Source organism: Dunckerocampus dactyliophorus, chromosome 5 (genome assembly GCF_027744805.1).
Source record: "Dunckerocampus dactyliophorus isolate RoL2022-P2 chromosome 5, RoL_Ddac_1.1, whole genome shotgun sequence".
NCBI lineage: Eukaryota > Metazoa > Chordata > Actinopteri > Syngnathiformes > Syngnathidae > Dunckerocampus > Dunckerocampus dactyliophorus.
This window is the reverse complement of record NC_072823.1, coordinates 2,354,409-2,375,616: the sequence shown is the minus strand read 5'-3', so window position 1 is coordinate 2,375,616 and position 21,208 is coordinate 2,354,409. Positions and strand designations below refer to the sequence as shown.

The 21,208-nt window shown below is 42.1% G+C and overlaps 1 protein-coding gene across 20 annotated transcripts in view; it reads right to left on the bottom strand.

The window, feature by feature from the left end:
- The window catches only part of LOC129181866 (pleckstrin homology domain-containing family A member 5-like), a 120,619-nt gene that overhangs the window by 25,574 nt on the left and 73,837 nt on the right, over positions 1-21,208 (bottom strand). For 19 of the 20 annotated variants that reach the window (XR_008570517.1, XR_008570516.1, XM_054777571.1 and 16 more), the window contains 7 exons: positions 15,816-15,936; positions 14,183-14,287; positions 12,913-12,985; positions 9,354-9,454; positions 5,481-5,596; positions 2,830-3,315; positions 1,431-1,911 (listed from right to left, as the gene is read on the bottom strand). Coding sequence is in view for 18 of the 20 variants with exons in the window: in XM_054777571.1 (XP_054633546.1) it covers positions 1,431-1,911; positions 2,830-3,315; positions 5,481-5,596; positions 9,354-9,454; positions 12,913-12,985; positions 14,183-14,287; positions 15,816-15,936 (1,483 nt within the window). In the remaining 2 variants the exon portion in view is untranslated. Of the gene's footprint in view, positions 1-1,430; positions 1,912-2,829; positions 3,316-5,480; positions 5,620-5,776; positions 8,959-9,353; positions 9,455-12,912; positions 12,986-14,182; positions 14,288-15,815; positions 15,937-21,208 lie in introns of those variants that run through there. The other variant, XM_054777587.1, reaches the window with a different exon arrangement.

The window sequence follows — 21,208 nt, the reverse complement described above, 5'->3', positions numbered from 1 at the left end:
AACGACATGAGTGTAAGATGGCGGGGCCCTGTCTGGCTGCAGCAGCGCTAGAGTCGACAGTCAAATGTGAAGTTCATGTATGATGGTAAATCATCACTGGAATTACAACAAACAAGCAGTGTGCATTATGTAGACGCGGCTTTGGGAAAAGCCTTCTCCGACAGCCCAGCTAGCGGCCTGCGGAGCAGCGGCGCCACGTACGCCAGACAGAAGAACGGTGGGAGGTCGAGGTACCTGACCACCAGGCCAAAAGCTAGACTGTGACTCCCAGTCCATCTGTTCTCCAATCAATCATCTACTGTTATCATTTCTTAGTGGCTTGGACTTATTAGGCATGCAGTGATACGCCGTTCGGTTTTGCAATCATAATGTCCCGTTTTCCACACTGTACATATTTCACGTGAGGGTACAGTCTGCCTGAAAGCGACCGAAAAGGCAAGAGTACATACCGGAGAGAATAGGCGCGCAGCTCCGCCCGCCTCTGTCGGCGATGCGCGGAGGCAACTTGGAGAGAGATGACAACGGTTTTGTACGCTGCAACTATTAACGCTGAACTTCACCCTGTTCAAATTCTTACTGTTGCACTGGCACATTCCAAAAACGAAACACTGTAAACCAGGGGTGTCCAAAGTGCGGCCCCGGGGCCACTTTCGGCCCAAAGCGTGTTCTTCCTCTTTCTAATGAGATGGTTTCATGCTTCATTTTAAAAATCATTTCATAATAATAATAATAATAATAATAATAATAATAATAATAATAATAATAATAATAAGTAATAATGAGAGGGTTTTGGGAGAAAAAAGGTTCTCTTTATGCACACAAAACGTAAAGAAAACCAGAACAAAACCGTAGCGAAAATACCGAGGTACTGACGATACTGTGGGTTACCTGGGCCATTTCACCACTAGTACCTACTAGTGTATATTTTAGAAATTAAAATGGGTGAGTGGCACATTACAGTGCTTAAACCTGGATTGCGTTCTATGAATTTAGTTTGTTTTGCTTCCTTTGTTGCAAGCGAACAATGGCAATTAAAGAGAGACGGGGACCGTTACTTGAGCGGAATCTATTCTATGAATTCACTTCAAGTCAGATCAACGTCAAGATAGAATGAGGGTTTGGAAGGGGAGCAGTGAGTAGGCATAGCAGCATAATCCAAGTTTTATTAGCGCCTTAGAAATAGACATTTGGATTCATTTTTCACTATGCGCAGTCGGTCTGGGAAAGTAACCCCTGTGAAAAGTGAGGCTTTAGTATATATCAAAGCACATACATCAATAATAAAAGAGCGATATTAGCATTTGAACAATGTGACTTTGCATATTTAATTCATTAAAACAAATTCCGTAAAACATCTACATATGACATGGTTCACCATTACCGTTATTGTACACACATTTGGGATGGGAAACACATTTCACTCCACTAACCTTGTGCATTTGTTGCCTCTGCCGTCTGTCAATGCTCATGTCTCTTTGGTATATGGGTGAAGCCATCTCCGACCGGGCGCTGCTCATGTTGTAGGATCGTGCGTGAGAGAAGCCACCATACATGGACAGGGATCCGTGGGAGGGCGAGGGTGGGATGGAGTAGCTTGGCGCAGCATGCTCCGAAAGGTTGATCATGGTTTTGGGGCTTGACATATGGCCGTAGGTCCCCGGCTGCCTGGTGTAGGCCTGTCGTTGCTGCCACTCGTACAGCTGCCACATGGTATCGTTGCGCATGGAGCGGCGTTTCTCAGCCATCGGGGGACCCAGGGCTTGATCGTACAACGATGGTGAAATACTGCAGATGCTGTCCCGCTGTGCCATGCTATTTCTGGGCATGCTGCGGTAACCGTCACCGTAATGAGGCACATGGGGCATCCGATGGTTTGGCATGTTTCTAGGGAGTGTCTGGTACGATGTGATGCTGTGGAAGAAAAATGAGAGGTCAAATTACAAAAGGGTTATTTCCCGATTCTGTATAAAAAAAGTATAAATTAAGTAGCATTGTATTTCATATAGGTATGCAAATACAGTAATACCTCGCTTTTCGTTAATAATGCGTTCCATAGGTTCCGTCAAAAGCAGAATCATATGAAAACCCAATCATTTTTTTCCATAAGAGGGGTGACGGAGCTGGAGGAGAATGACTGAGCTGAGAATGACTGATGTTTTTGAATAAAGACGCGCTGCCAACTCAGTTGTACTCACGCTGTGTATTAATAAAACGACAAGACTGAATTGCCAACATGTGGGTTTCTTTGTTCGGGCACCATGGAATGATACACAAGTAAGTAGACTAGTTTGTTAGGCACAATGTTTGGCCGTACGATAACCGAAATTGTACACAGACATATTTCTGGCAATAATTGTCATCAAACACTAAGGTGTACAAAAAAACAGGTACCACTGTAATAAGCTTCTTATCGTGCCAAATGGCCTTGGTTGTGGTCTTATGTTATAGCCTTGTGGAAGTTTTGAGGCCTGACTGACAAACTTTTGCTTCTCACTATGGTGCATTCAAGGACCGCGAAAACAGAGTGCGAAATCTCAATGCTTGACAGAAAAAATATCAGTGCAGCATAAAGACATAAACATGTAAAAATTGTGGCCTTTCTAACAGTAGTACATGCGTGCTATACATTTTACCTGTATCATCACCTACTTAGAAATTGTTACCGACTTATTGTGAATTTGACATAAAATATCAATCCAAATCTGCAAATTTTGCGGGGTTGTGAATGTTGAATCTCAAATGTGTAAGGATCTGCTGTACATCCTTCCAGTCATTAAACTATATATGAAACTATAATACACAATATAAATGCAATACGATCAAACAAACCTCCTGGTGTCATCATCCTGGGTGCGTCCTCTTTGAGTGCGAACCCACTGCTCCAGCTGCTGCATAGAGCTGGTCCTACTCAACGTCCGGTCCGGCTCATAGTTTGGACTTCGCTGATGGGGGACGCCATTCCCGTCAGATGGACCCGCTTCAGCAGCTCCATTGACCCGCGGGCTGTGGTGTAAGCCGTCTATCTCTGTTGGGCTTCTTGGTGTGGCAGTTTTCACTGTGACGGCTGCTGCTTGGGCAGGCTGCAGTTTGATACTGTTGATCTTGGTGAGGGGCCGATCGAGGTCTGCACCATCCTTGTGGAAGCCGTAGCGCTCGGCGTCACGCTGCTTCCTGTCCTCTTCTGTCAAGTGCTCACGGTCCACCTCATGGTTGCGCTCATTGTTCTCAATTTCGGGCTGTGTCAAGGGTGGCTTGTGATTGGCCACGTGATTGACCTCCCGAGGTCCACACTGCTCCACTTTTAGCTTGTCCAACCTGAGAAGAGCAAACAAAGCATGCAAATTACCTACAAATCATAATTCTTTTTGAACAGATGGAAGTAATCTATTAGCATTCAAGTTTTGAAACAAAGAGGAGTGTACAGTGTTTCCTCCAGCTGCCAGAGGAGACCAGGCGTGTAAAAGGGAATGCGATATCTCAAAAAAAAAAAAAAAAGCACAGCCTCTGCCAGAGCACGTTTCAGCCTCTAGTAATCCATTCGCTGCTCTCTACAAATCTGTACTTCTTTAGGAGGTCTCCAATGGTAATTGACACCACTACTCTGCTGCCTTAGGTGGACTCAAGGTCACAGCTTCAAAGATCAGCAAATTCCTCTTGGCAGAAGGGCTTATTGGGTCAGCAACGAACGGGCATTTGGAGAGGCATTCCTTCAGAGTTGGCGCTTCAATCCTTTTAAAGAGGTCCGACCACGTCTCCTCCAACTCCCAGCCACCTACCTCCAACAACATTTAGCCCATAAAAAACTCAAATGCAATTCTGCACTCAGGATGGAAGGAGCGTGTGTTGTTAGTCCTCGACACCTTGTAGCGGCATCACACTTTTTACACTGCCATTCAGTGAATTTAGGCTCTACTCAGCTTGAGACAAAGCACTCTAACATTACACCTCCACTTTGCCCGTGCTTAAAGAACATTACAGAGACAGGGTGCTAAGTAACATTTATCAAAGTATCATCACTACCGATCTGTCCAGAATTATCTGTACCACACACATTCCAAGTGTTCATATGCTCAAAGCGCATGGCATTTCTTTGCATGCTTCTCCAACTGAAATTACCCGTGGGTGACCTGCATGGTCACTTCTTCTTTAACAAACCCAGGAAATAGAAATGCCGTATGTGTGTAGAAGTGTTGCCAATAAAGCCAACCAGCTTAGAATGGGTTTTCAGCGGAATGACATATACTCTAATTGCTAAAAAGAAGGAAACTCAAGAGGAAAAAACTCAAAGAATATCAATTGAGTGGTCTTTGCAATGTCGACAATGACTACATTAGTACAGGTGGCCCTCAGGTTAACCTCCTCTTCTCCTCCCAGATCTCCTTGTAACAGCACACAGAATCCATGACCTCTTTAGCATTCAATAATCTTTATCCTTAATGCTAATCTTTTGCTGACCTAAAGAATGGTCGATATTAGTGGGCATTAGGTTGTCCTGATCCGATATGGATATCACCAAAAAAAAACAAAAAAAAAACATGATCGGACAGTATCGGCTTTAATCTAAAATCTGCGATATTGGGACGCCGATCCAAGCAGTCCAATCCAAAGTCTGCGCCAGCACGTCTGTCCAGCAGCAGCACTTCTTCACCATGAGGAACCCACATGATTACAACAACAGCGTGTGCTGGAGTGTTTAGCAAAGATTAGGAGTATTTTTCATTTAAATCTGAAAAAGATGCCGTAGCCGAGCGCAAAACTGGTCATGCACAAGTTTCCCGTGATGGCACAGAACCGGGGAAGTTTAATGCGACCAAACTCATTGCACATTTGAAGCAGGATTCTCGCAACACCACGGCTTCCTGAAACATCCGCCGCTGTTTGACACATTTGCAAAGCGTGAGAAACTCCCACTGGACAACAAAAAGTCATTGGCTTTTTTTAATTGAACGCCTCGAGCCTCACTGTCCTGTCGTTGATAACAACTATACACCAGATGCATCAAGAAGTAAATGGCTCAGTTTTTCTCATTCTTACTGTTGCTGACTATTGTTCTCTATATGTGAAAGTATGATGTATGACTTGCGTTGATATCGTATCGGATGATGTTCGTATCGGAAGTGGAAAAAGTTGCATCGGGACGCCCCAAGTGGGCGTGTCTCCTCTCTCTGAGCTTTACATGATGTTCATTTTCACTTCCTTGGTGATGGCGTTCCTTTTCTTTGGCACACTGCCGCTTGGGAGACATAAAGAAAATTAAATAATAAGTGATGTTATTCTTCCTCTGTGTGGTTGCACAGCACACACTGTACGATATTCTACTGCGCACATTCTGTGTGCTGTAACTACTCCGAGCGTCTCATGTTTACGGATGCAAAATGAAGTTTTGAAATAATTTATGGGAGCGCGTTGCGTTCGTAACCATGAAACATCATAACACAAAACGCCTGAAGCCGACGGCCGCCCGTACGTCTTTCACACACCTTGTGACAGGCTCTGAGTGCACGAGAGCGGCATCTGTCATCACTTTCATCCAGGACTCCATCTCTTTGGCTGTGTCAGTGCAAAAGTAGTATGTTCGCATGTTGGGATGTGTCGCCTGTCATGACAATGTACAGGTATCTGAAAGGGAGAAAAAATTTGTCAAGTCCACTGGGATTTTAAATCCCAACTATATTCAAATAACAAAGACTTAAACTACATTTGTTCTATCGTGATGCAAATATGGAGAGAAACGGCATTGAGAATATATTCCAGCTGCAAATCAACCTACACTTACCATGCAGTGAATCATATGGCGGACACGGTTGGTCTGGTGCCTCGCAGCCATCAAAGCAACACATTGTTCAAGCGTGACAGAGAAAAAGAAGAGTTACTGAACTGAACAACCTCAATATCCTATTTTCCACAATAACCTGTCATTGCCCCAATTACTAACAACTTAGAACAAAGAATATGCAGACAAGAGGAGGTCAGGCCCTGGTCTTGCGTTCCCCTCGTTACCTCAACTGCCTCTCTTGAAGCATGTGACAAGGTTGGAAAAGAAGCGGGCCGTGCGGTTGGAGCCCTTCTACAGACTCCTTGGTGTCTCTGTTTGGTTGTGCTTGGCAAGAGAACATGTTGACTCTCAGGTTTTATGAAGAACCCAGAATCCAAACTGTACACACCACTGTGACGCCGTAAAATATGCCTACTGCCCTGTAACTCAGGGCCTTCCAGTAATCACATGACTGATTACTATGATCTGCATACAGTGGATACCCGCACATTTGTGATTCGCCGTTTACGGCCTCGCAAATGTGCACATTTTTGGTCCATTTTTTTTCCTCCCACAAAATAATACTTTTTTCCCCACAAACACACGTCATTTCCCCAGTCAGTAATAACTTATAAATATGTGTCAATACAGGTACAATGTACAGCATGCATGTACTATTGTTAAAAATCCTACATTTTTACATGTGTGTCTTTATGCTTCACTGATAATGTTTTTTTGTAAAGTGTTGAGATTTCGCACCTTGCTCGACGGTCTGTGAATGCATCATAGTAGCTTTTGGGTGCAAAAGCGTCAGTTCCGGTGCATAAGCCGCTACTTTTTTCTCAGGCTTTGAACCGTGCGGCGTGTACAGTGACACGGCTATTCATGGCTAAAACTACATTTCCCGTGAAGTAGTGACATGGCGATTGAAGTGAAAGCTATTATCACATTTCAAAGTCTTGTGCAGCGATCTCTGGCACAAATCTTAAGTAGGTTTGAACAACTGTAAAAATGACTAAAGTTTCTGTTTGGACTACTCCACGTGTCAAACACACGCCACGGAGGACCGAGACGGTGCAGGTTTTCTCTCCAAACAGTTTCTTCGGCAGGTGATTTACTTGATGAGCGCCTTCCCTCAAATTGAAAGAGGTGCACGTCATTAAAATCATCAGCTTTAGTGACTGTTTGGAAAGAAGACCTGTAGTTTCTCGGCCCGAGTTTGACACCTCTGGACTACTCGGACGGCCAACCGTCCACGATCACCAACAGGTTTCGAAAGGCTGGACTGAATGAATACGATAGCTAAGCTAAATGGCTTATTTGCCTCAAGACAACAAAGAGCGACAACGTAAGAGAGGGAGCCTGACAAAGTGTGTGACAAAGGTGTTAGTAGGCTGTTCAATTGTGATGCTTGTCAAGACGACTTTAGTGGTTTTAGTTTTCAGGAGGAGGATGGCGCTAAATGACTTTTCTGGTAGGCTACTGTTTGACTAGCCGTATTACAAGCACTGTTTGAAAAAAAGTTTCTTTCATCAAAAGTTTAAAACATTTTTTGGGTGTACTAGATATCCCACGTTACAAAGTACGGTGATGAGGCCTATATACACTCCTGATCAAAATCTTAAGACCAGTTGAAAAATTGCTAGAATTTGCATTTTGCACATTTGGATCATAATGAGGTTTGAAGTAGAGCTACAATATGCAAAAGCAAGAAGGGGGAGTGAGACAAAAAACATTTTGAAAAAGTAATTTCTTGAAAACAACAATTAAACTGAAATAGGCTGTTTATCAGCTGATCAAAAGTTTAAGACCATCACTCAAAAAATAACAAAAAACTCTCCATTTCTTGTTCATCACTTCCAAAACTGCTTTGGGCATGCTTGATGCCAGTGTTTCCAGGAGGCTAGTGGGAACATTGCTCCAAATGGTGAAGATGGCTTCACCAAGGGCATCAACTGTCTGGAACTGATGGTCTTTTTTATAAACTTCCCTTGCCATCCATCCCCAAATGTTCTCTATGGGATTTAAATGAGGGGAACATGCAGGATGGTCCACAAGAGTGATGTTATTCTCCCTGAAGAAGTCCTTGGTCAAGCCAGCATTGAGAACTGCAGCGTTGTCCTGTTGAAGAACCCAGCTGGTACCACACAGACGAGGGCCCTCGGTCATGAGGGATGCCCGCTGCAACATCTGCACGTAAGCCTCCGCCGTTTGACGACCCCGCACCAACTGAAGCTCTGGTGTTCCACTGAATGAAAAAGCACCCCAGATCATGATGGACCCCCCTCCACATCATCTCAGGTGGGATCTCCTTGTCATGCCAGTAACGTTGGAAGCCATCTGGACCGTCAAGGTTACATTTTTCTCATCAGAGAATAAAACTTTTATCCACCTTTCAATGTCCCATGTTTGATGCTCACTGGCAAAGTCTAAACGGGCAGTTGTGTGGCGTTGAAGGAGACGAGGTCTTTGAATTCTTTTTTTAAACCCTTTTTAAACCTGCAGATACCGTCTGATGGTTATTGCGCTGCAGTTGGCACCAGTAAGGGCCTTAATGAGGGTGGAAGACCGCCCTGTGTCTTATTGGTCAGACAATTGGATCATGCGGCTCAGCGCAGGTGTGATTTTGTTGGGTCTACCACTTGACTTTTTTGTTCCATAATGCTCAGGATCTTTCAAAAAATGCAGAATGACTGATTTACTGCTCCCAAGCTCAGCAGCAATGGCACGCTGCAAGAGGCCTTGCTCATGCAGCTCCACAATCCCACCACGATCAAAAAGAGAAAGCTTCTTAGCTTTCCCATCAGGAGGGCATAGCTGTGTGAATGCATGACAGAAAATGAACATTTTGAGCAGATTTTGGCTTTCATAGCCTGTGGTCTTCAACTTTTGATCAGCTGATAAACAGCCTTTTTCAGTTTAATTGTTGTTTTCAATAAATTACTTTTTCAAAATCCAATCCAATCCAATCCACTGTATTTATATAGAACATTTTATAAACATTGTTTCCAAAGTGCTGCACAGACTAGTAAAACCATAAATAAGTAAAAGTACAAATTACTACAATAAAAACTAAAAGATAAAATAAAAACAAAGAAACTTACAACAGTAAAACATTTAAAACTAGAAGTAAAAACAATAAAAGCGATAAATCCAAGAAGTAGGTAAAAAAAAAAAAAAGAAAGAATAAATAAATAAATAAATAAAATGCTTTTTGTTTCACTCCCCCTTCTTGTTTTTGCATATTGTAGCTCTACTTCAAACCTCATTAAGATCCAAATGTGCAAAATGCTAATTCTAGCAATTTTTCAACTGGTCTTAAGATGTTGATCAGGAGTGTATGTACAAATCTTTTTTTTTCTTTTTTCCTGTTTAAATTTAGAGGGTGCGCCTCACATACCGCTGCACTCTATATTCCGGAAATTACGGCAATTTTTACACCATGACTCCGATTCCATCTGTTCTTGGATCACATTACATTATCATTCATTCGCTCATTAGCGATCACTCCAAGCTACATACTGTATATGTCCATGTGTCAAAATGGTGTTCTCCTCAAGCACCTGACCCTAAAATGTTTGATGGTAGAAGTACTGACCTTGAAAGCGTACTTTCTGTTGATGTGATCGTCCACAGACAGCATGGATATATGAAAGCTTGGTAGGAGGATGCTGCCAAGTATGCCCTCTTCTTTTTCATCTGCAATACACAAATGGTGTGTCATCATAGCATAATGGTTGAGTAAACCCTCAACTTTTTTTATAAAGAATTCCAACAAAAAAAAAAAATACATTCCAAAGGGTGCTGGTCAGCTGCAGTTACACAGTGCAGTTAGCGGAAAAGTGTTGATTCCAAATCCTACGCAGCTCTAATCCTCATTAAGTTTGCAGACGAGGCTCCACATTGACAATAAAGCACTCTCCGCAGGGGGGACTGCATTGAGCTCAGCGTTTAAAGCCAAGAACTCAACCTCCCATCTTCATACTTGCAATCTGCTGCACACAGCAGAAAGTGTGCAAGACAACAAAACATATTCAGCGCATCCAATGTGTCAATTTCCTGTGCCTGTTAGATACAAACGTCATCTTAGGGTGCTTGGGGCACTTCTTTGCCCAGACCAAACATGTTTTATGAAGTAAAGCACTTGTAAGAATCAAGAAAGTAAGAATCACCCTGAACAGAGAACCGATATTTTGTAAAGGAGCGGCAACTGAACTCAGCTTGGTTTCTGATCGTTATGGGCAACCCTGAAGAAATGTTAAGTGCGATGGCAGCCTTTCACATAACAACATCACACCTTCCAGGACTTTTAAAATCTGTATTTTCTTTAAAACACATACCAACACAGACAATTACTGGCCATAAGCTAAGATTGCGGGAGATCCCGAGTGCACTTGAATTGTCTGATAAACACCAGAGAGCAGTAGTTTTGGCTTTGACGGCCAGGCGAGATCATGACCACTCTTATCCAATCTCTGCTGATGGATACAATTTCTCAACATGCCCATCTGATTAAATCCTTTTGGGTCCCAGCTTCTGCCTGTGGCTTTTGTCGGTCAGTGGGCGGAAAGAAGGCAACAGGATTGTCAGACAGCAGAAACAACACAGACTTGATGTCATCCTGATCAGCAGAATGAGAGGCTCTGCATTTATTGAGCAAGCAGAATCGGCATCACTGGGATAGAGCGTTTACTGCATCTGCTGCCTAAACAAAGTAACTCAAATCATTTACTATAGTTACTATAACCATTTGATTGTCTCAATATTTCCGACTGACTGGTCATCACAAATAAGTTTTTTTATTTCATTTATAACCAAAAATTACTTGATGAATTCAGTAAAAAAAAATAAAAATAACTCAATGCCTTTGTTTAACTTGTATATATATTTAACATTTCCACTTTTTTTGTATTTATTATTAAAAGATTATTTTCATTGTTCTACTCTAAATAAACCTTAGTTATCCTTATTTTTATTCTTTTTCCTCAATGCCGTACAAGCTACTGTATATGCTTATTTTTAAACTCCAATTTGCTCGTTGATTTTTATTTTTTGAACACCGTACATTTTCTTTACACAGGGTGGGAACACAATTTGAATGACAAAATGTAAGCAAAGTAAATACTGTAAGTGTCAACATGTAAAAGATGTGGCTTGAGTAACACGGAGAAAGGCTCGGATTACATGAGCTCTGCTTCTTACTACTCCTTTTCAGACGAGCTGAACTGTGCAAATGGAACCACGTGGTGTTCCTTAATAGGGTTGCAGCTATCCAATGTTTTAGTATTCAGCTATTCTACTGAATATTCCTTTGATTGAATCGGATAAACTATATGATTGCTCGGGCAAAGAGCCATCATAAATACTAGGGGTGTCACGAGGTACTTAACTTTACTTTTAAGAGAAATTGCAATCTATTATAATTGATTCATTGTTATACTGCCTATTATATTTATTGTGACAAAAATCTTAATAATTACATCATCATATTGTTACATTACCTTACTATTCTCTGAATTTAAAAAAATCACATATGAAATACAGGAAGTGAATAAATGTACTGCCTAAGATGTGGAACGGACGGGGGGGTAGGATTAAATGAGCTTTGCTTCTTCCTACTCCTTTTGGACATATGGATCTGTGATTTCAATGATGTGATCTATTCAATTGTAACTTGCAGGCATGTTCAAATTAACTTAAACCAGTCATTCATTTATTGATCATCCCAGGCCTAGTGCCCATAAGAAAACTTGAAATCCCGCAAGATCTTGTCACACGAGATCTTGTCACACCCCTAATAAATACACAAAAAGACATTCCACTTCAGTGTACACACTAAAATTAGGACTTCCACTGAAGTCCACACATTAGGATATTGTATCCATCAACAAAGAGAGTGAGACACACACTTCCTTGTTCCATTACACAGTATTGTCTGCGTGAAATGATAAGCTACTAGTGAGTAAATCCATCCAACCATCCATCTTCTACCAGTCATCCGAGGTCGGGTCGCAGGGGCAGCAGGCTAAGCACTTCCCTCTCCCCGGTCTCTTCGTCCAGCTCCCCCCGGCAGATGCTGAGGTGTTCCCAGACCAGTTGAGAGACATAGTCTCCTACCAGTCGGACGTGCCCTGAACACCTCCCCAGGGAGGCGTCCGGCAGACATCCTAACCAGATACCTGAGCCATCTCACCTGGCTCCTCTCAATGTGGAGGAGCAGAGGTTCTACTTAGAGTTTCTCCCGGAAGACAGTGTTTCTTACTTTATTACTAAGGGCGAGCCCAGCCACCCTACAAAGAAAACTCATTTTGGCCACTTGTATCCACGATCTTGCCCTTTCGGTCACTATGAAAAGCTCATGGCCATAGGTGAGGTTAGGAACGTAGATCGTCCAGTATATTGAGAGCCTTGCCTTTCGTCTCAGCTCGCTCTTCACCACAACGGACCGATGCAGAGTCCGCATCACTGCAGGGTGAGTTCAAGTGGTTTTATTTTCCGTCTTAACTTACACTGTCTTTTTGCAGATGTTACCCTTAAGGACATACCATCGTAATAAACTCGCCCTCCACACTGAAATGCTCCCACACTTTTGACATACAGTATTTGTCAGTTTTTAAAAAATTGTTTTCCTCCTTTCGTCGCCTCGTCGTTGGCTCTCGCCGCTTCCAACCTTCCCGCTTTTTCAACTAAACATTCGCTTCCTTCTTCCTTTGCATGGGTGACGTAACCGCGTTGCTGAGGTAAGCGATTCCACGAGGCAGAAAAAATGTCTAGATTACAGTTTGTGATCGAGGTATTCAAATTAATCGAAGGAATCGTTCCACCCCTATTCCTTCATGTCATTTTTTTACTCAAACTAATGTGTTCATTTGACTCTTTTTGGTGTATTATGGAAATATAAGGGCATTTAAGGGAAACTGGGTGTTTCGATATATGAGATAATGTGAGTGGAGCTATCCTGATTCCTGGATACTTTTTTGTATAATCCAAGCCATGCTTCTTTCACGGCCACATCAGCTGTCTCTTGAAGTCCTGTACCTACAGGCTCCTTACCAGAGAGACCCGAGTCCAGCTAAATGAACGCAGCCAAGGGCATGGCTTAAGGCTCTGAAAAGCCAAACATTACAAATAAAACATACTTAGTTGAGATGACTCACCTCTGTAATAGAAGAGGCACAAGTCTGACAGCACAAACCACCGCTTCTTCCACAACTTCATCCCTGTACTGTCCTGTAAAGACACCAGACGCACCAGAAACACCATCAGTTTACAAAAGCTTGTCGAACATATTGTGGATACAGCCAAGTATCCTGGGACGGCAGGGGCTCAGGAGGGAGAACAGGTCGTCCAGAAAATGAAAGGTTGCCCCCTCCACTCAGTCACCGTCGTTGTGTCCCCGTCCCCGACACTTCACCCACCTTGCTGCCCACACTGGAAGATTGCGAATGAACGTTTGGTGGCGGTCAGAGTCAGACTCAGACTACCACAGGGCAGTTGTGGTTACAGATGTAATTTACCACCACCAGTGTTTGACTGAGGAGTGAATGAATCATGGGTTCACTTCATTGTGAAGCGGTTTGGGTTGCTTGAAAAGTGCTATAAAAATCAAATCCATGATTAAGTGGGGCCCTCCATTTTGCCACTGAACTCTGCTCAGCTTCCGGTAGTTATAGGCAACCCTGCAGAAGGTTTCGTACTGAAAAAGATTCATTTGCAATATGTTTAATGAGAAATTGGTCAGACTTCACTTCAGACTGAATTAAAGAACCAGCAGGCCTTTCACCGTCACCCCCACCCTCCAAATGGATCAACCGAAGGTTTCCTTAAGCAAGACTTCAATAGCATCTAGGTTTCAAAGAAGCAGGGAAATAAGTGAAAATCCATCTTTTATTCCTGGTAGCAGAATTGTATGTCCTTTCTTGATCTCCATCACCCCAACTGAGCTCCCAAAGAAGCAGCAGCTGGCAGCTCCACCAAAGGAAGCCATCATGCATTGAAAGGACGTGCCGGGAGGCTGCAATCAAAACTAAATGAGTCCGCCACTTAGAAAGCCTGAGAGTCCTGTCTGGCAAACGGCCGCCCCCAAGCATCCCCTTTTCACCCTGCTGCTTCGAGCAGGAGCCTTGATGAGAGATTGCTATTCAAACTGTGCTTGTGCTGCCTAAGTAGCAACACCGGACAAAGAAATCACATCCTGTATGACATCAAATACGCTTCTTATGACTATTCACTTAAATCCACCAAACAAAACTGTCTGAATCTGTTCATGACTTGCATTTCCAACATGCATATATTGAGCAATAGAAATTTAAATACCAGACCCAAGGCCATTTGCTTTTAATAATATGCTTTCATCCATTGCTGTTACGATAATCATATGCAACCTTATAGATGGAAGCATCATCATCGGTGCATAGCTTTGCTTACCTGCTTATAAAGCCAGTTCCTCATTATAACTGGAGCACTGGGATTCCTTCTAATGGAGTTGGATCTCTTCCCAAAATTATGAAGTTTTTTAGGAGGTCTTGATGCCTACAAACAGAGAATGAGTTTTTTTGTTTCTTACAGTAAAATATGATCCAGCCTTTACTTTCCAAACTGTGGCAAGTACAGTGGTACCTCCATTTTCCTTATTACCTCCTCCCAATACAAAAAATAAAATGTATAAAACATTTTCCCAAAGGAAATAACCTATATCCAATTCATCCATTCCAGACAACCAAAATTGTGCCACCAAACACATTTTATAGCAAATAATTATAATTGTACACGCATAAAATAATGTCAAATAATTACAAACGACAAATGAAAAAGAAAAATTAAAATTTACCACTTTTTATTCCTTTTTATCTTTATTGGGAACTTGTTGGTGAAGACTGCGAGGAGCGGAAAGGGGAGAGAGGAAGGATCCACGCCAACGGCAACTTCTCAACAACATTTTCTGTTTTGTTGACCGCCTTCGCAACATTAGCTTTCTTAATTTCTCCTTTCTTTGCCAAGATGGATCTTCTCAGGGAGGCTCTGATCAGTATCCACTGATCAGTATTGGCCAATTTCCGTGGAAAAGCACGTGATCGGCATATGCAGATAAATGCATTTCAACGCACATCACAAAAGCCAATCACCTGTGGCTCGTACTATTGCAGCCTGCAGCCTGTAGCGATCCCTGTGTGCAGTGGAGCGTCCCACTCCCCCTTTCTTTCGCACTTCGCAGGCGTGTGGCCGCAAAAACCAAAGCAAACATTTGTGAGCGTGATGTTACGTTTGCATCCTGCAACACATGCCACGAAAATATTTTATAATATAAAATAAGTGGCACGACAAAAAAACAAAATTTATTACTGAATTTGATGAACAAACACTTGACAGAATATGGGGAGTTTTCAAAGCTCATGGATCAAATGGCAGCTAACTCAGCTAAAACGCTGGACAACAATCTCCCGCATGTGCTTGACAGTTAGAACGTTAAGGAAATAACCCGAAAAATAATTGAATTCATGGGACCAGATGACCAGCCTTTCTCAGGGGTGGAAGACAACGGGTTCTACCGACTAGCCCCTGGAAGTCCTGTTAGAGTTCCATCAGACAATGTACTCTCAGATCCAAAGTCTCCGTAAAGAAGACGGGTCATCCTATCTGAGTTTCTCAAGTGGTATATGTTCTCTTGAAAAATTAAGTAAAATATGTTTTATTCTTTCAATATTAGGGTGACTTCATGGTAACTTTTTCAGTTCATGTAGCCATTAGCACAGATGCAGCCAGCAATTCTGTGTCTAAATTAAGCATTTAAGCACAAAAATGTAATTGTGAACGTAATACTGTATTCTATATTAGCCACTAGGTGTCAGTGTTCAGTGAAACAGGCACTCGACTTGTGACACTGCTCATGCAAGAGTTTTATTTACGTCTTAAATGGCTCATTTACTCCTATTATGTCCACTACATATATTAATACTGAATCATACGTTGTGGAAATTCGCTTATTGCCTCCGGGACTGGAAGCAATTAACCGCGATAAATGAGGGAATATATAAGGAATTATTCCTTGCGTGTTACTCACTCTGGCTGCCGGGCTGGCTTGGTTTGCGGCACAGTCCGAGCCGCCTGTGTTGTTGGAGGCCTCACTCATGGTGCTTTGTGGCTGTTCCTTCTTTTCATTCACTGGCACTTTGGCGGCAGATCTAAACATGCACAGCAAGCCAAAGAAGAGCACATGAAGTCCAACTTTGTAATCAGTCAGGTAAAAGGAAATTGTAAAAGTCAATCTCATTAAAATGTGGAGAATAGAATCAAGCCAACTCTATTAACCCCTAAATTTGACCTCTCAGCATGGAGCTCAGAAGAAAGACAATTACTCCCACACATTTCCAGTAACTTGAGAATGTTAGGCTCCAAAGTTGGCCTGACATACTAAAATACAGCCACAATGCCTGTCATAAGAATTGCATAACCCATAACACATTCACAAAAACCTGTCATTGAGTATTGCAGCATGTAAATCAAGTTGTGTCTGGCCTACGGGGATGTCCCACATTCTTCAGGAGTGGAACAATGTTGTAATCTGGTGGAAACATGACACTGCAGTGCAGCAGAAGCATTGCAGAACTGAGTAAAGTGTTGGACAGTGTTTTGGGTCACTGAATGAGTGAACTGCTACCTTCATTTGACTAATGTGTTCATTTGATGCTGGTGAGTCAAACACATTGTAACAGTACAATAATTCATCACCTACAAATATTCCATCAGTCATTCTCATTGAGTCTGAGGGGCTAGCCACACGGAAACGTTTTCAGTATTTTGCCGTTTCAGCCTTTCATCCACACGGAAGCGGCGTTCTGGGTTCCTTGAAATGGTCATTTTTGAAAACGGCTTCCAGAGTAGGAAAATCTGGAAACGGCGGGTTGCCGTTTCCATGTAGGCAAGCAAAACGCTGCTTGATGAAAACGATGACGTCACTGACCCCGTCGCCGTCACGTGACCGGAAGTGAGCTTTGACGACAAGCCAAAAAAATATCTGAATATTTCAACGGACAGGACTCACCCCAGTCCACATTCTCCTCAGATTTTGTTGTCTTACACTCCAAAATGACTCGGAAGTAATTCCACGTCGTCGTAAGTCTAGATGATTCTTGGAAAGCGGAAGACAATGGACGTATGCGCATACATTCTTGGTGTGTGTTGTGTGGTTCCGTGTGTCTATTTACAACACCACGTGTCTGTGCGCCTCATGTATTACATCCTTTTCACTCTGTGATTTGTTCCTGTCTGGATGCAACTATTTACTCATCCGCCACAATGTGGACACATTTTTTTTTCCACCCGCCAAAGGCCTGTCACAATAATCGATAAATCTCACACAAAGAAAACCTTGGAGATCGTTTTTGTCGGCCTCGATAAATTGACAGGTGCATGCATTTGTCTTTGTAATCCTCGTCTCTCTTTCGGGCTGACTGACAAAAGGGTTCACTTTCACCAAGTTAGCCTCGTGAGCCAGCATACGCTAACATAAACGAAGGCACAAAAGCCATCGTTTCTAAGGCGAATGCCACAGCCCAAAAGTGGGAATATGTAGGTTTTAAACAAAATGAGCAAGGTGAGCGCATGAACACCAACGAACCAACGATCTTTAACACTTTGGGAAATGTTAAAAATGTCTGACAGACAGTACGAATTGCGTGGAAGAATGTACATGTACAACATGTCACAAACAGCAATTTCTTCGCTGTATAACTAAGTGAAAGAAGAAACACTGCATTTTACTCCACCACCACAGATATGTGGTCCAGCTCAAATATGACCCCCTACATTAGTTTCACAATACACTACATAACTATGTGTATGTGGTTTTTACTGCAGTGTTTTTTTTCTGAACAGAAACAGAGTCTTTTCATTTTCATTGAGGGTTTTTTTTGTTGTTTGTTTAATTTATGATGTTTGTTTTTTCATTTATTCAAAAGCTCTTGACATTGCAATTACAATGTTAAATACAAGTTTATTGCTTTTGATACAATGTACTCTCATTATTATGCCGTATAATGAATGAATGAAAAAAACAGCCCAAAAAAATGTCAGTAATATGGATTAGACAATAATTTGTAGGACAATTATCGACCAACAAATTGTGTTATTGTGACAGGCCTAACCTGACAAAAAAACACACCAAAAAACCCCACAAACGTTTCCGTGTAGACAGGGCTTGAGGCAATAACGGCAGCAAATACACTCAAATTCCATGCTGTCATAGTCAAGGTGCACAAACAAGTATCGTATTAGAAGGAATGACATTGGCGCAATTAAAAAAATGCAGGCACCACTGACACAATGCTTAATCTCATGCAGCACAGCAACATATTTGACACAGACTTCAAAATGTTTGCTTACCTGCAGTTTCAGAAGAAGCTATTCTGTTTGTTAGCTAACAAGACGCAGCAGCATTGTTTCAAGATTATGTAACTATGAAGAGTATATACTTACTTTATTATTAAAACTTTGCTGTCTCAAGGGACTGAATCATTTATTGAGTTCCTGTGATGGACACGCAGCTGACTAATGCTCCTTTGACTCACAGCGGACACAATTTCCCATCCTAAAATAGCTTCCTACGAAAAGTGATGAGTGGCCACGAAGATTTGCCTCCTCCAGCTAATGAACTCTGCAGAGTTGCTGCACATGCAGTGAAAAGTCAAACCCTAAGCGAACAATAATCACTGGTGTGCCGACTTATCATTTAAAAAACAGTGTTTGAAGGCCAGCAAGGAGAGAACGAATCTGTCATTATCAAGATAATGTGACGTATGACGCCCATTTACCAACAGAACATTCCTTTGCCCCTGAGATTCAGTGTGCAGTGAAATTGAAAAGTTGAGGTGTAATGTGCTCACTAGATAGTGGGAAAAGGCATGAGAAGAAGCAATGCATCCCTCACAAATGGTATATAAAATTCAGCTATTAGAGTGCACAGTTGACAGTCAGAGCTTTAAAGGGTCCCAAGCATGATTTATCAACTTGGCTTATATATGTTATGTATTGTTTGAAATGATGTTCTACATCGTCCGTTTGCCGTGAGCGAACGGGAAATTACATTTACAGTTCATGACAGCAGCCATGCCAAACATTTTTGGAGGACAGAGGATGTTTAAAGTGATTATAGCGAATATTTGAGCGACGTGTCAATAGTTTGAGGAGAATAGAAGGGAGAAACAGTTAGAGATGAAATAGAGAACTTGCAGAACACGGTCTTAAGCCTTAGGACATGGAGATGAAGACTGGTCGCCTTCAAAACATAAAATGGTGATTGGAAATTACTCTGGAGTTTGTTATCCTTCAATTATTGCTTTAAATCGGCTTATTAATGAACGCAAATGGCCTGATTTATTTCATATTTCCCCCCACCCCCTACCGTCAACATATCGCTGTAAAAAGGTGTTTATATAACATGTATAATGCTCAACAGCCTTGTCGCTATAATCTGTTCTGTGGGAACTTTGACGTAGTGGTCGTCATCTTTTTTGGCCAGTAATATTCTGCCGGTGGAATAGCATTCTTTTTCAAAATGAATTTATACCATACTTTCAAGCAAAATGCTTCTTGTAAAGGTGTTCTTCAAAGCAGTCATCAGTCAAATGAACACTGCAAAAAAACAACAAAAAAAAGAACTGGGCATCTGTGTCTCGTGCTCTGCACTTGCTTAGCCCATTTTTGTCTTCAACCTTCCTCTTTTGGAAAGGAAAACAAACTTGCAGTACCAGTCCGATACTGTACAGTAAATATCTAGAAACAATGCAAATGTTTTGGCGTGACTACTATTTTGCTGAAAAATATCTTTCGCATTCAGCTTTAGCTAAGAACTGTTACTCTGCTGATGTCACTTCCAGAAATAACGCTTTGCTCCCACCATGAACTATAAATGTATTTTTTTTCGAATTTCCCGTTGGCTTTAAAAAAACGAACACTGTATAACATAATTACAAGCAATATACAACATATTTAGGGCAAAGTTGATCAATCATGTCAGTGACCCTTTAAAGTACAACCTACAGATGCCTTCAGTATATCTATGCAACAAATCTAGCACGATTTAAGCATAGCATGAGACTTCAGCTCAGTGAGCATCAGAACTCATGAGGTTTGCTTCTTCCTACTCTTCGTCCGGGCATGTTTCATTGTTGCAACGTGAGGTCTGAAATAATATACATCATTTGAAATATGAGGATGGAAATCTGTTTATCAGAATTCCAACAATATACCAAACAGATACACAAAAACATTTCTGTCCCACAATGAGGGCATTACAGAAAATAATTGAGAACCACTGATGTAATCTAATAATTACAACTGGGAATGTCCCGATCCACTTTTTTTATTTTATTTTTTTTTATAAGAAGCTTTTCTTACAAACATGAATTTGTGGACTTGAATATGGTCATGAAAATAGCTTTTCAAAGCATTCAAAATAATGCAACCTAAGTATCGCTGAATTACACAGCATGACCAACAATACTGTTTGGCTTTTGGAACTAACCTCTGTGAGTCTGGTCCCTAATTCAATAAAAGATCAAATTGGAAAAAATGTTAGTGCAAAATACTTTTAGGGTAGGACTAATCATTTGCATGGTTAGAGATCAATTTGTGATGTGAGTTAAAATGCATGACATTTTTTTAAGAAACTCTCTTCAGTGCAATAGTACTTTATTGACGGTCCCTAGTGTAAACAACCAGCGGTTAGACCAGCACTTCCTGTGCGAGCAGTGGCGGGGCCAGACATTTTTAATTGAGGTGGCCAATGTGAGACCATTACTCACATAGCGGAGGCATAAAGTTGATACCTGAAATGTCTAGATGGCCAGTGGGATAGCTCCGCCACTGCATGCCAGATCCCCACACAATGCCACACAATGCCACACAATGCCACACCAGGTACAGTGAGACGGAACTACCGCTGTAGCTACGGAGCCGAACATCCGCCGTCCAACGTGAAACTAGCTTCACCGCGAAACACCGCGAGCATGGTGGTGTTGCGTTTTCTATCTCCTGTGGGTGGCGGGAGTGGAGTGGCAACCAGCTTTGAGGCGCATCACCGTACCGAGGCCAACCGTGTTGAAGTGTGGCCCACAGTTCCGACCATGATACGGCAACCGGATTGGCCCGATATCGTGACGGAAGCCGATATTATCTGATCTTCAAAATACAGCCAATCGGCAGCCGATCCCGATCCTTAAGATCGGATCGGGACATCCCTAATTAACAGCCGCTCTTACTGCAAATGTTGACCCGGAGAAGAACATCAATGTCAAGGTGGCTGGAGGGTTTGGAGAGGGTGTGGGGGTGGGAGGGAGCCATATGTCAAAACCAGACGTTTTGATGTGCGTCTCAGTTACGGAAACGCAGGGGATCTACTGTACAAGGTAATAAATAGCTCAATGTCCCCCTTTATGAACTGGCATATAAAAGTTC